Source organism: Rhinolophus ferrumequinum (genome assembly GCF_004115265.2).
Source record: "Rhinolophus ferrumequinum isolate MPI-CBG mRhiFer1 chromosome 15 unlocalized genomic scaffold, mRhiFer1_v1.p scaffold_54_arrow_ctg1_1, whole genome shotgun sequence".
NCBI lineage: Eukaryota > Metazoa > Chordata > Mammalia > Chiroptera > Rhinolophidae > Rhinolophus > Rhinolophus ferrumequinum.
The window spans coordinates 1,009,163-1,024,177 of record NW_022680357.1 but is presented as its reverse complement, the minus strand read 5'-3'; the positions used below and the strand labels follow the sequence as shown (position 1 = coordinate 1,024,177).

General features: G+C 49.7%; 1 protein-coding gene across 2 annotated transcripts; it reads right to left on the bottom strand.

The window, feature by feature from the left end:
- Positions 1-206: 206 nt before the first annotated feature.
- LOC117019660 (keratin-associated protein 10-11) lies at positions 207-6,223 on the bottom strand. 2 transcript variants are annotated; one of them, XR_004422533.1, is made up of 6 exons: positions 5,797-6,223; positions 5,516-5,552; positions 4,564-4,707; positions 4,161-4,316; positions 3,512-3,603; positions 453-543 (listed from the first exon to the last, which is right to left on the bottom strand). XR_004422533.1 is itself a non-coding variant. In XM_033101688.1 (5 exons), exons 2-5 carry the CDS (start codon positions 5,519-5,521, stop codon positions 430-432), a joined length of 420 nt encoding a protein of 139 aa, XP_032957579.1. In that variant the 5' UTR covers positions 5,522-5,552; positions 5,797-6,187; the 3' UTR covers positions 207-429. The 2 variants fall into 2 exon arrangements, 1 of the variants encoding a protein (XP_032957579.1); XM_033101688.1 differs by lacking the exon at positions 3,512-3,603 and having other exon boundaries at positions 207-543; positions 5,797-6,187.
- Between the last annotated feature and the right edge of the window lie 8,792 nt (positions 6,224-15,015).

Genomic DNA, 15,015 nt, shown 5'->3' with positions numbered 1-15,015 from the left:
GCACCCCAAAATAACCAAGAGCCCATGGACCAGGTGTGCGGGATACCTCGACATCCTGATACTCAAGGCCCAAGTTCCTCCCATACTGCTGTCAGCAGTGTCCCCGCCCTCACCTTCAAACATGAGTTTACTTGGGGAGGGGGAGAGGTGGGCGGGGGGCACCTGCCAGAGCACCAGCCCCTCTCTCTCTCTCTCTCTCTCTCTCTCTCTCTGCCCTACAAAGGGGCTGCCGTCTGGCTGGCCAAGGGTTCTCTGAGTCCTGCTCTGCCCGGAGCCACACTCTCCACTGCTGGTTCCCAAGCCAGTGAGCCGGGCAGGCCATGTGTGGTCCCAGTGGCCTGGAGCAAGGTGTCCTGAGGCCCCTCAGGAAAGAGGGCATGTGGGCCCCATGGGGGCTGGCTGCTCCCGGAGGGCAGGAACTCTGGGTCCTCATCGGAGCTTGATCTCAAAGCAGAGACAGTTGAGGCTTTGGCAGTCGGGAAGTTGGCACGTGCAGGCACAGTCGCAGAGTGGGCAGCACTGAGGGCAGCGAGGGGCCCAACCCTGAGGGAGAGGAAAGAGAAGTGAGGGGAGGGAGGTGGGCAGCAGGATGGGGGACCAGAGCCTGAGGCTGTTGCCCTCTCAGGGGAGAGGGGAACAGAGAGGCTTGGAAAGTGCCATGTGCCCAGTGGAACAGAGGGAACCATCCACTCTTCCTGGGAACAAGTCAATTCCCTGTGTTGTTGAGAAATCAGCAAGCAGGCAATGTTGCAAACAACTGAGGTCAGGAGCTGGTAGAAGTTATTCAAGGGGTTCTCTCGTTCTCCCCATTTAATGGGTGAGGAGGCTGAGGACCAGGGAGTGACTGTCCCTGGTCCCACCTAGAATTCGGGGGTCCCAATGTTCAGCTCAAGAATGGTTTTACGACATCCTCATGGCCCCGTGCAAATGTAATTGAAAGACAGTAGGCAGAGAAAGCAAACATGTATTTTCTGTACCATGATGAAAATAACTTGTCGGTTTTTGTAGATTTCTTCCTTGGCATGAGCCCAAACTGCAGGAGCTCATCCATCATTCATTTCTGGGCACCTACTCTGTGCACGGCACAGGCTGCATTCATAAACGAGTTCTTAAAATCTTTCTAGTTTTCTTTGAAAATGGTCATTTGCATATTTAAAGTTTTTAATGTCTTAAAAAGTTACACCTCTTTAAATTATCTGAACCTTGAGTAGGGGGCCTCTTTACAAAAGAGAGATGGAGGCTCAGAGGGGGGAGTGATTGCCTAAAGGAATACAACTAGGGAGGCTGCTGAGATGGCCGGCGGGCCTTCCTGCTTCCAGTCCTGAGCCACCTCCTCCCGAAAGAAGCCTCTGCTTCTTTCTAGGTCTGCAAGGGAAAGGGCAGTTCAGCTCACGTCTCCACTGAGCTAGCACGGGGACTCATGCTAAGCAATGAATGAATGAATGGTCAACGACTAGATGAACCAAAGCCCATCACTTTTCCCCTCTTAGGCAAAGAAAGAAGAGAGCTTCTCAGTTCCCAGAGGAAACAGGTCGGTCTTAGGGAATAGGAACAGCATGTCCTTAGAGGCCGGAAGGGGGAGACTGACCCATACCAACCCACTCCTCTCCTGCCCTGGGACCGGGGCAGAGACGATCTGAGACTACGTTAGGCATGAACTGGAGTCAGGCCAAGTGGCTGGACTGGGGCTTGCCCGGGAAGTGTGACAGAAGCTTGGCTCCTTGAGGCCTGAGGCTGAGCTAGACGTCACAGTAACACAGCTCAGTGGCCTGGCCAAGCCAGGAATAGGGGAATGACCTTTTGAACAGCTGAGGTTTCCCAGTGGAATGCGGTGTCAGGTAACTGGTGAGATCAGATGTCACCCGGGGGGCCTCTAGTGAAAGGCGGGGAGCTTGCCTCTGTGGGGAGACGAGTCTCCGAGTCTCCGTTAGGCTGGAGCTTCTGGGGCAACAGAATGGGCTCCCAAGAAGGAGGCTAGACGTGTCATGGTGGAAGGGAGAGGGAACAGAGTGGTTTCTTTGTGTTGGACGAGGGTATGGTTTGGGGCGTCTCTAGGGAGTCCCAGTCTAGGGATGAGCTGGGCTCTGTGGGTTTCTGCAGGACCACACCGTCATTCTGTGTGCAGAATTGGTGGCTGAGAGGGGCTCCGCTGCCCTCCCCTCAGAGAAGGGGACATTAAAAGCATTCCTTGGCTCTGTCCATTGGAAGGGTTTAATAACTAGCTAATGGATTTCCCGACTCTCACAGGCAGCCAGGTGGCTTCTGGAAGGAATTTGCTGTTTAAGTACATTAAACACGACACCACAAGGCTGTTAACCCTTCTGTTTCTCTCGGCTCTGCAGTTTTTCACTTGGATTTCTTTCGCTTCGACTCTGTGAAGGCCAGCTGTCTTTCCTGGTTAGAGCGCAGGCCCAGCTTTGAACCGAACTCAGACCCAGGTTTGGCTCATTCACATTTTGAGCCTTGGTGGCCTCGTCTCAAAACCCATTTATAAGGTCGTTGTGGGGAATCGATGGAAAGAACTAAGCACGATGCCTGGTACATAGTGAGCTGTCAGGGAAAGGAAGCTGTTCTCGTCATCACAGCTTTCCTCTTAGCAGGGGCCTTTACCCTGGTGTGGGGCAGGACCACGTGAGAACTTGTTAAAAAGTCCCAATCCCATTCCCAACCTACTAAATGCAGGGCCCGGATGCCTGGCTTTCTGTTTAAGCCTCATACCTGCTTCTGATCACACGCAGGGATGAGAACCAACCATGGCACTACGTCATATCATTTCTCACACTCTATTATAATGGCCGACTTAGTTCTCTCTGTCCTTCCCTGGATTGTAAGCCCTGTGAGGTTTGGGACTATGTCTCGTCTTGTTTCTGCTGAGCCCCGCCCCCCGGACCCAGCACAGTGCCTCAACAATGACTCCACAAATCTTTGGTTCAGTGAATCACTAAGTGAATGAGTGAATTAGATCCTCGTGACAGGCCCGTGAAAGAAGCAGGATCAGGCAGGTTTTTTCCCCCAGAGAGGAAGAGAAGCCTGGATTTGTGTCCTGGCACAGGCCTCAGACAATCACTCAAGCCTCTGAACGCTTCCGTTTCTATAGCTGTGAAGGAAGCGACAGTGTTGTAATATTTGTGATTGTCACTGTTATGAAGGAAACTGGAGAACGGACACTTGAACGCACCAACTGCAGCCAGCCCAGACCATGAGCGTGCTTGGTCTTTTGTCCTCACGCTTCCCTCCCGGGAAGGTCATCACTTCAAGGGCAGCAGCTTTGCTGTCTAAATCTCTGAACCCAAAATAATGATGGCCCAGGAAGGTGGTCGATCACATGGCACGTCCTTAAACCCACAAATGCAAAACTGGCCTGTCCTCTGTGGGCCAGGCTTCTCCCTGAGGACTCTGCTCCAACACCACTATGGAACCATTTGCCAGATTCTATGGCGTCACACTGGACAAGTGATTAAACGTCCCTAAGCAACGTATTCCCCTGCAAAAGGAGGATAAGAACACTTACCTATCTACATGGTCCGGCATGGATAGGTGGCATGGAGATGTGACGTCAAGTTATAAAGGGCAAGCAGCAGTTGTGATGACACAGTAGATGTGCTGTGTGTTAGTAGACAAGGGACATACACAAAATGTAGCAGCCTTGGTCAGGGAACAACTTTATAAAGTGCCTTGTGCTTTCTGTGTATTTCTACATGCACACTTTGTCATCTATGCTTTTTGTAATCAGAAACACACACACACACATATAAAAGAAACATATATACATATGTGTGTGCTTCTTAAACACCCAGCTCTCAGGGTCGTTGAGAAAAGAATGTCAATCAAGTAGCACAGTATCTAGAACACAGCATTCACTCAACAAACAGACTAAAGCTCTGCGAGAGGTTCTGGGTTTTTAACTACCGTCTTCAGGAGTGATTATATGCCCTCCATGTTACACGCATCACCTTTCTCCAGCTGCCACCCTGTTTTCTTTTCACCCTGCTTCCATCATTAGAAAGTATCTGATAGGTTGTTTATGTTGTTTTTGGCTGTACCTGGAATTGGGGCTGGTGTAGAACAGGTGCTGAACAATAAATGTTGGATCACAAAATGAATGCACAGATAGTGGCTATATCAGGGCCCAGGGCGCAGGGGACAGGCTTAGAACTCACAGCTTCCGTGGGCTGGGGGCAGCAGGCATCCAGGCAGTGGGCTGAGCTGGGCAGGGGGAAGTCGCAGGCTTCTGCACAAGTCCAGCAACAGTCTTGGGGCCTGGAGGCGCCTTGCTTCCTGCAGGGGGCGCTGCAGTCGGTGCAGCAGCCCTGGGCCTAGGAGATGGCAGGGCTCAGGCTCTGGGCCAGGTGGCAGGTAGGGAGAGCCACGGTTAGGTTTTGGGGAGAGGGGCAGGAGGTTCGGCAGGGGACAGCAGAGGAGGAAGTTTCTGGTCCCACGGAAGGGACAGATGCGGGAACTAAATGGCAAAGGAGTCTCAGGGTCAGAGCCTGCCGGTGAGGGCACAGATGACACAGTTCGTCTTCCCTTAAAGACCACCCTCGGCCCCACGAGGCCCCTCACCAGCAGGCAGTGCCTAGTCAGCAGCACGAGGCCCAGCAGCAACAAATAGATGCCCACGGTGATGAAGACGATGGCGGGGGTGGGGAGCAGCAGGGAAGGGCCGCTGACGGGAGCTGGGGGTAGATTCCGCAGGCTAGAGGAGACCTAAATGACACAGAAGGTTCCTGGAGGTGGGAGGGGCTGCAGGGACACAGAAATACCAGGAAGGACACGAGGTGGCTGGGAAAAGGGGCGGAGCAGCCACGAGCCCGGCGGGGACACTCATCGGAATGGGACTACACTCCTCTGGTCCCCCAAAACCTGCCTCCCCTCCCCCCCAGCCCGCCCCCATCCCCATTTCAGCACCATAAACGGTGTGAGTGTTGGTCATTCTAGACTTTAAAGCCTTCCTGAACTTCCTTTCAGAATGTCTCTCCAAATGGACCTATTGTTTCTGACTCTTTCTCAAACCTCGGCCAACATGACTGCCCCTTAACTGTCTTTCCGCCCGCAGTTTCGCCCCTTCCCATACCCGCTGTCTTTGTGTCATCACTCCCTTGCTTACTGTCCACCCATGGCTCCCAGTGACTGAGTCCAAACTTCTTATGTCAGTCACCAAGGCCCGGGTCTAGCCCTGCCTTCCTCTCCCTCTACACTCCAGCCATACTGAAGTCCTAGAAGTTCCCCCAAATGCCCTATCCCCTCCCTCACCCCCGAGGTCTCTGCCCAGGCTGTTCCCTCTGCTTGGAGTGCCTTTTCTCCTTATTTGGCAAATTCCTCATCTTGCCAGGGAGCGGGGGATGTGCCCTCCCCTGGGAAGCCCGTCCTTGGCATTGTTTCTCAAAGCTCTTCTCCCGAGCTGGAAGGCTCTATGTTGAGGAAAGAGCCGCCTCTCCAGTTCGTCCCGAAGGCAGAGTGAGCTTGGGGCGCTGAGAGGACCGTTCCGGAGAGGATTAGGGGGTCTAGGACTCACGTCCATGGGGTCAGGGCAGCGCCAGCCAGTTCAGGAGCTGCAGAGGAGAGAAAGTCCCGGGACTCAGAGGATGAGACGGGTCCTTGGACTGGGGTGCCCACTCTCTTCCTCCCACTTCCCGTTTGGGGAAACTGAGGCCCAGCGATGGCCCCCCTAGTCCAGACAGTTGGGATCCGGGAGTCGAGGACGGCGCGTCCCTCGCAGGCTCCAGACTGACCCAGGCCACACCCCTCTGCTGTCCCTCCATCCCGGCCCCCCCTCCATCGACCCAACCGCATCACCTGCACCCTCGGGGCCGAGGGCGAGTTCAGGATTCCGCGCCGCGTTGGGTCCAGTCCAGAAACCTCCCGCGGCTTCCTGCTGTTGCCATGGGGACGGGGCGCCGTTCGTACGGCGGCCGCCGAGGCCCTAATTCCTTCTCACCGCCTCGCTTTTTCTGCGGGTCCCCTGCAGCCCCACCAGCTCTTCTCCGTCGCCATCCGCCGGCTTTCCCGCCGTTACTGAACCGAAATGGCGAATTCCCGCCGCCACCCGCCTGGGTCGGCTCCTGCGGCGCCTCGAAAGGAAGACTGAACCCCCGGGGGCCACCATTCCCTCGCCGTGTGACTTCCGCCGAGTCACTGAGCCTGGCCGAGTCCATTTCCTCCTCTGTGTAAGGCGGACCCGCCTGCCTTAGGGATAGTGTAAAAATCAAAGCTCCGTGTTAATTGTCGGGAATTATCCTCCACTTTTTTTTTTTTTTTTTTTCACCGGATCCCACTCATTTTTATTGCCAGGGCCCTAATTAAAGGCTTCATCTTCTGATTTCTCCAACCTTCACATCATTGTCAAAGTGATTTCCTGCCACCCACAGATCTTGTTCCTTTGCTATTTTTAAACGTTGGAAGGCTCCCCCACGGACTCCAGGGTAAAGCCCACGCACGTTAGCTGACTGCCAACACCTTTCAGCCTGGGCCCTGCCTGACTTCCGCTGATGCCGTCCCAAACACACCCCAAGCACTGCCCTAGGCCCTGGGTCCCTCGCAGAGAATAAGGCCAACAAAGGTCCTCCCTCGTGTTGGGGGAGAGGGAATCAGATAATATGTAAACAGATAAGGTTGTTTTCTGCCCTATCGTGGTTCCTTCAAGCTTCCACCAGAGGGTCTGCTCAAGGTTCCTGAATCCGTGCGGAGGGTTTCCCAGCTCACACCTTCACAGATGCTGTTCCCTCTGCCTAGAACACGGTTCTGGTCCAGCCTCCCCCCCAACCCCCACTCCACTCTTCCTTCCTCATCCTTCAGGCATTTGCTCAGTTTTGCCTCAGGGAGGTCTCCCCCGCCAACCTCAGGGCCCTTATACATACTGCGTTTCTAGCACTTTACCATAAAGTATTTGAATTCTCCACTTCAGTGCCTGGCTCTCCAATAAGACTGCAAGGGTCTGGGTTGGATTCACCTCCATATCCTAAATCCTACCCCTGGGCCTGGCCTTGGGGCCTCCAGTGAGTACTCACTGATTCTATGAATGAGTCGAATCCAACTCTCTCCAGCCACGGAGAGTCGAGTCGTTATCCAGATGTCCTAGTCCCTGGGGCTCGCAGGCAGCCAAGCACTCAGACCTCCTGCATTCGTTCCTGACCTTTTTGCTTTGACACAGATATGCTTGCATTTTCCCCGGAAAGCACTGCGGCCATAGACCTGCTTTGGCCCACGTCCTACACCCGGGTGTACCTCACCTCGGCTGCCACCCCTGGAGGTGGCTTCCACCATGAGACAGCCACAGAAATTGCCACGGTCTGTGTCCCACATCTCCCCTCTCACCTTCAACCACACTGGAAGGTCCCAGCCACCTCCTATGCTACCCGCAGCCCCCTCAGAGGGGGCTTCAAGCTCAGAACACAGGAGTCCAGCTGCCGCAGTGTTACCATCACTGATTGATTCTAAGGCAGGGTCGGGATTGCCTTGTGAGGCTGTCTTCTTGTCTACCCCTATCTTCTTTGCAGAATCCCAAGGCCCAAGTTGAGGCCGGCCCCAGGAAAAGCCTCAGGTGACACCAACTCCTTCCCCTCTTCAGCTCCTGCCAACACCCAGCCGTGAGTCTTGGCGAGGCTCTAGCCACGTCCACGGCCTGCACTGGTCAGACTCACCACTGCTGGTATTTTGTTCCTACCATGGGCTCATACATTATGCAGGAGGGTGGACAGTGCACCAGGCCTGCTCGTCGCAAGGCAAGCCAATAGGAGGAGTGATGTATGCACCCCATTTTGCCAGGGCCCCACTTCTTCCCACATCACACCCTGTGTCGGAGGCAGGGAGACACCGACTTCGCAATAGCTGGATTACCATCAGGTCTCCCTCTACCTAGAGTTCAAAGCTGGAGACGACAGATATCATCACGTGTGGTTTGGCACTGCCCCCTGGGAAAGAGAGAAAAGGGGTATGGACTTTCAGTCATCACGGGCTGGGTGGGAGACCTGAGATGATGGAAAGCCCAGAAGATGAAAAAGGCCTTAGCAGGCCTGGACATTAGACAATGTTGCCTCCCAGAGACGAAGATGAAGTTCCGCAGCCTCCTCATTATGAAAATGAAAGGCTTGTGCTTAGCTAATAACCCTGGGGGAATAAGAGGCTAAGCTGAGCTGAGCTCCAGCAAGCATCAGCGAGAGGCCTCTCTACAGACTTTATCTTTATTTAATCTTGACAGTAGACCTGAGTGGCAGAAACCATTTTTTTTTCCATTTTATAGATGAAAAAGAATTACGGTCCAGTTGAAAAAGAATTTTAGAGCTGGGTGAGATCTTGATTTAGTCTCGTGTGTCTGTGTGACCTTGGGCAAGTCCATGGAGCTCCCTAAGCCTCAGTTTTCCTCATCTGGAAAGTGGGAATCCCATAAGAGATTGTCAGGGCTTATTGTGAAGATTAAAGAACATGTAGGTAGAATACCTGGCATAGAACAAGGGCTCATTAAAAAGTGTAACAACAACAACAGCTCTTAATGACTATTACAAGGAGTATTCACTACATGCCACATGAGAGCAGAGCTTTGCATATATCTCATAGCCATCCCAGCAGCCTTATGTAGAGGTACTGTCCTTTTCCCCATTTTTGTAGATAAGAACCCTAAGGCTCAGAGGCTTTAAATCACTTGCACAAGTTCTCTTGGCTAGTGAGTGACAGAACTAGGATTTGAGCCTGGGCCATGGGACTTTATGTGTAGACAACTAAGACTCAGAGAGGTTCTGATACCTGACCAAGGTCACACAGCCAATCAATGGGAGGAACAAAGGGCCTGGACCTTACATTTTCCGACTTCAAGTCACTTGTTGTGCCCCTTGGCTTTTTCTATTGTGCAGCTAAAGGGTGGGACTGGACTTGTTTTGAACAGCACCTAACCTAGGACAGGTACAATTAAAGCGCTAAATAATAAATGCTCTGGCACGCTGGCCAGGACTCTCCCCAGAGCACGGAGGGGGAATTGGACCCCTCCCTGGGTATCATGTGGGAAACAGGCCACTTCTGGCTGCTTATTGTTTACTTATTCACAGTCTTCGATGATATCACACCTGCACACCTCTGCCGGGCCCCAGCGGCGCTGCACCAGGGAAAAAAGATGCGCAAGACAGCATTTGGACGGAGGAGCCTGAAGTAGCAGGAAACGGTAAACCTCAGGCCCAGGGTGCATTGTGTGATAGGTGTGAGGCCCGCATTGGGGTGAGAGACCCACCTGGGGAACCAGGCTGGGGCGGGAAAACAGGCTGCCACAGTGCAAGCCTGGATGGGCATTTGGGCTGCGCCACCCCCACGGTACTCCTGTCCACGCAGACGCTGCTGCCTGCTTACTGCTGGCAGGTGGAGCGAGGGGCTCCGTCCCGACGCCAAACTGGCCGTCCTGTCTCCCTTCCCCGGGGGATATTCCGACACTCTTAGAACGCCCAGACAAGGGACCGCGGTGTGCAGAATGTAAGCCGTCTTGGGATTATTTTAGGTGGTACGCGGATCAGCAAGAAAGCACGCGCGCACACACAAAAGCTATTCTTTCCAACTCTCTTTCAACACTTCTGATTATTCCAGGAGAAAGTCTCATTTTGCTGCCAAAAGCCCTTTTACACCTCTCTATCCTTGCTCATCTTGTCTTTTTTTTCTTTTAACGGAGAGCAGGCGTACAGCTAACACTTTGGAGCAGGCAATAGATAGTATCTAGCTCGAATGTTAGAACAAGTTTTTTTTCATTTTACTTATTGTTTGTTACCTCCCATTTACAAGTGATACTGCTTTTCTAGTTTCAATAGTGATAAAAAGTTTCCTTTTTAAAAGTACATGGTTAAAAGCAGGTAGGTACTCTGGGAATCAGATTACTAGGTTCAAATCCCAGCTGTGCTACTACCTGTGTGACTTTGGGCAAGCTACACAAGCTACTGGGTCCTGTCTATATGCCTCAGCTCCCTCACCTGTAAAAGGAAAGTACTAATGGCATCTCCCTCATAGGTTATTGTGAGGATTGCGTTGGTTAAGATATGTAAAGGGTATAGATTGGTGCGTGACATCTAGGAAACACTGTATAAAATATTCACTATTGTTAGGTCAAACAGAGAAAAACCAACACAACAGAAAACACATCTTTGGACCAATCCCACTATTTTCCATGTGAGAAAACAAAGCTTTGGAAAAGGTAATTAAGCAGCTAAACTAGGATCTTGGTAGGTCTCTGGATTCCCAATCCATTTACTAGCAATTTCAATCCTCAATAATTCATGTAACCTCTCAGTCCTAGTTTATTCATCTGCAGGATGGGTTTAATACCATCTCATTGGATGTTGGAATGGTATATAAAGGTTCAGAAGATGACTCAGCGTGTCTCTAATGCATTCTCAACAGGGATACTATTGCACCCAAGGGGGCAAAAATTGGTTCTTGGGGGGGGCGGGCAAAAAAAATCTTACTTTTTTAATATATCAAGCACAGTATATCTGTGTCATCAAAATTTCATGAGGAATGGGGATTAGGAAACAGAAAGTCTAAAAAAGTTTCCTTAGAAGAGCAATAATGAAAAAAAAAAATGTTGAGAAACACTGCTCTAAACCAAGGTTTTTTTCCAACTTGGTTTGTTACCCACAATGAGTTGTGAACATGGCTTCATGGATTTGGGGAGAAAAGAGTGATACAGAAAATGCCACAGTGCACTGCACAGAAAGGTCAATAACTCGCGTTTGAAAATGTGGGTGCACCTGCTGAGTCAGGACATAAAATCTACCCCTTGGGGTCATTGTGAGAAAAGGTTGAAAGCCATCGCTCTAAACAACTATTTTTCTTTTTCTCCCATGATCCTTTCTCTCTCAGACAAGACCACATAGGATTGGACTGGTGGACAAAACTGGTAACAAAGGAAGGAAATGTAGGAGAGAGTCCAGATTCCAAGGAAACTGGGTCCTGCCCTTTCCCAGCCTCTGTCCCTCCTCCTCCTATATTCCAGGGTAAGCCAGGGGCACAGAGGAAAATGACTCCCTCGGCACCAGAGGGGGAGAGTCTCCCACTCTCGCTGCCCCTTTTCATTCCTTCCTGTTTCTCCCTTTCTTCCTCTCCTTTCTTCTCCCAACTCAGAAGGCAGCAGTCAGTTGGTTGACACAATCTGAGTCCTCCGTCTGCCTTTTCCTATGCGATCTTGGGCAAGTCGTCTCACTTCTCTGAGCCTCAGTTTTCTCAGCTGTATAATGGAAAGATTAGTCATAAGATTGTAGTGTTCTTCAAACAAGAGAATGTATATGAAGTGTACTAGCATTTTAGTGCCTTCTCTACTGCAGGTGCTCACAACAATAATACCTAACAGGCTGAGAACCCTGTGCAAACTAGTCTGTATACATTATCTCAGTTTAATCCTTGAAGTGAGCCGTCACAGGAGCTGGGAAGGTAATAGGGCAGACGCCAGACAGAATGCCTCGTTTCAAACCTCAGTTCAATATCTTTTCCTATATTTAAGCACATCTATATTTCTTTGTGACAGCATTGACTCCCTTTCAAAAAGGAGCTTTGTCTCAGCACCCTACATAATGACTTCTGCTTACATCATATTAGCCAGACCTCTAACCGCAAGGGAGGCTGGGAAATATAGTTTGTTTTTTTAAATAGGCAATTTTCAGTCCCCAACAAAATAAGGAAGACAGTGAGAACAGATACTCGTTAGGCAACTAGAGGCCTCATCTTCAACAATCTTATTTCAACCTTTAATTTAATTTTCAGAGTCCTATGGGGGAGGGAAGAATGGAATAGCTAAGGAAGCAAGAACTATTAACAGAAATAAGCTCTGAAAATGTGACTGACATGTGTATTCAATGATGTTTTGTTTCCCTTTTTTTATTTATTTATTTTTTTAACCTTTCAGTCCCTTTAGGAAAATGAATTTATGAGTTTTCTATATCTGTTTAATATTATAGAAACCAACACATTCTCTAGTATTGGTGGGATAGGGAAAAATGATGGGCAAAAAATCCTACTTCATTCACTTTCTGACTCTGTAACCATGGACAAATTACCAAACCTCTTCATGCCTCTGTTTTCTCATCTGTAAAATGGATACAATAATAATCTTTCCCCACAATGGTGTTTTGAGGAAATGACTTAATGTTTTTAAGCCCTCAGAGCAGGGTCTGGCCCACAGAAAATGCTATATGAGGAGCATTTAATAATATTATTATTTCTCCAACTTCATAGATGAAGAATTGAGGCTGATAGAGATTGGCTTACCATCATTCAGGGAATGGGAGAAGTTACACTTCTTTAGCATTGAAAAAATCCTAGCTGACTTTAAATAAAATGCACATATTTTAAGAGTATGCCTTGAGAACATTTATATATCTATACATCCATGATCAATAAAAGGGTATTTCTTTATATTAGGCTCAGAAGGCTCCCCAGGGTCTCCTCTCAGGCAATACCTTCCTCCAACTTAAAGCTGTTTTGATTTTTCACTGAAGATAGTTTGTCTGTTTTGAACTTCATCCAAATGGAGCCATACAGAATGTTTCTTTTATTATCTGCAGAGTCTGAATTTGAAGCCCAGATGGTCCCACCCTGGAAACTACCGCCTAAGCTATTACCCTCCACTGCCTTTTAAAGCAACAACTTCTTACACTGTTCTTATTTTTCTCCTCCCTCCTCTTCTTTCTCCTCTTTCAGCTCCGCCCCTGAAATGCTGTCCATCAAGCCTTCAACAAATTCTAATTGGCCAATTCTGCACTAAGGTCACACCCTTCACCCCGCCAGAGTAGGCCCCTCTGCCAGGAAGGATATGATAGGGCACCCTTGTCAAGAGGTGGGCCAACGGGAGGATGGCATAATCCAAACCTGCCGCCAGTCCACCAATGGAAGGGTGATGTTCCCGCCCTTCCCAATTGTCTCTGCAGAGCAGTCTAGGCCTTGTGCCTTTGCAGTTTGACACCTTACTTGTATCCTCAGGATTTCCTGTCAAAGATGCTTAAAGGGTGCAGGATGGCAGGCTCCAACTCCCTACATCCCTCCTGGGCCCTCCCCACTGGAGTGGACAGGAGGTGAGGCTTTTCCCGACAAAATAACATATGCAAATATATGTTTTCAGGGGATATATATATATATATATATATATATATATATATATATATATACATATTTTTTTTTTTTTTAAGGAGGGCACAGCTCACAGTGGCCCATGCGGGGATCGAACCGGCAACCTTGGTGCTACCAGCATAAATGGGATAATGCTTTATTTTTTTCCTTTCTTTTAAAAGAAATATTACTTTTAAATTTCAAATATTTTTACGATTTGAACACCGCCCCCGTCCCCTTTTACCGAGTTCTGGATGCTGATGAGAACCAGCCTCCCTCTCTAGCCTCCGCTTGCGCCTCAGAGGTGAGGACCTAGGAGAAGAAGGGAGAGGTGCCATGAAGAGCTTTGGGTGGTGGGGTTGTAGAGCATGGGGTGGGGTGGAGTTAGGAAGAGCAGGCACATCAGCAGGGTGGAAGGAGAAAGAAGGAATTTTAAGTTGTGAAGTGGGAAGGGAGGTGTAGACCAGTATCAGGGGTTGGTGGAAAAACAAAATTGTTGGAATTGGGTTGATAATGAAAAATTGGATGCCTAGCTACCCTGGACAAGGAATATTTAAAGTATGATAAGGATCCCAAAGAGATTAGAGAAGAGCTATGTCTGGTATCTTTTGATCGTTACAGGTGGATGGATCCCATGGTTCACTGAGCTATCGGGGTGAAAGGGGTCTCTGAGTCTGGGGAACACTATGGGGAGGTATTCTCATGGCCGTCTTTTCTCACCTTTTTTCATCCAGACAGGCATGACCCTGCTCTTTGTACTGGGCTGCATCTTCTTCCCATTGATCTTTGCTCTCTTCTGCTGGTGCCTGCAGAATCACTCTACCCTGAGGATGGAGAGACCGGAGGCTGTTTTGGTGGCATCCAAGTAAGAGGACGGGGTGAAGGCATCTTTCCTGGGGCTAGGGCTGATGGAGCTGACTTCTTACTTTCAAGAAAAATAGTGGTAAGAGCAGACGCAGCATGGTGGTGGTGGTGGGGACGGGGAGATTCAAAAGTCAACACTAGTTGTGGCATTTTTTGCAAGTCATTTAGCATCTCTGAATTTTGGAGACTTCATTTGTAAGTGGTCTTAATAAGAATACCCACGTGGCATTCTTCGTAGAGATGTGAGAGTCAGGGAATTCACATTTATGAAGTACGGTTTGCAAACTCCTGCAAGTCACCTGAGGCATGGGGGCTTGGTGGGGACTTCGTGAGCTGCAGGACTGGTGTTTGTTCACCCCATTCAGTGGGGCAGCAGCTGCTCAGGTCCAGCCAGACATTACAGAGTTAGAATGTAGGCCCAATGTTGTCTGATCTTCTGGTTCTTTCTTAAAAGAAGTTGAGGTTTGGGGTGACCCATGAGCTCAGTTGGTTAGAGTGTGGTGCTAATAACGCCAAGGTTGCCGGTTCGATCCCTGCATGGGCCACTGAGAGCTGCGCCCTCCTTAAAAAAAAAAAAAAAAGAAGTTGAGCTATTAAGTGAAATCTCCTAATTTTCAAACACTGACAAATAATTTAGAATTTAAAGAAATAGTATACTGGCAACACCATACTGATCAATGAAAACATGTTTGCAGGCTGGATTGGGTCCCTGTGCTGCCAATTTCTGAGTTATTTGACAAAGCTTACTACACGTGTGAGCTGTCATCAAACCTTAGGTAGGTGAGGGAGAGGGCAGAAGGGCAGAATTTCCCTGGGTGTCTGGGTGAGTTTCTGGAAGACAGAAAACTGCTTCCTTTCACCCACATCATCCCAAGTGAAGCCACAACTCCCTGACGGTCCTCTGCTGGGCAGTCACCACCCACGGCTGCCATCGTCCATCCTCCCCCCAACTCTGTGCCTTTTTGTAGCTTCGCTCCTCTTTAGAGTTGTGCAAACGTGGGTCTGAAATCCAGCTTTGCTAATTCTCACAGCTGTGTTATCTTGGGCAAGTGTTTTGTCTTTTGTTTTTTTTAACTCTCTAAG

What these genes read in the sequence shown, in the direction of transcription:
- LOC117019660 (XM_033101688.1), bottom strand. An exon ending in TGACTAGGCACTGCCTGCTG is followed by an intron (nt 4,317 to 4,563) that starts GTGAGGGGCCTC and finishes GCCATCTCCTAG; the next exon opens with GCCCAGGGCTGCTGCACCGA. An exon ending in GCCCCCAGCCCACGGAAGCT is followed by an intron (nt 544 to 4,160) that starts GTGAGTTCTAAG and finishes CCTCTCCCTCAG; the next exon opens with GGTTGGGCCCCTCGCTGCCC.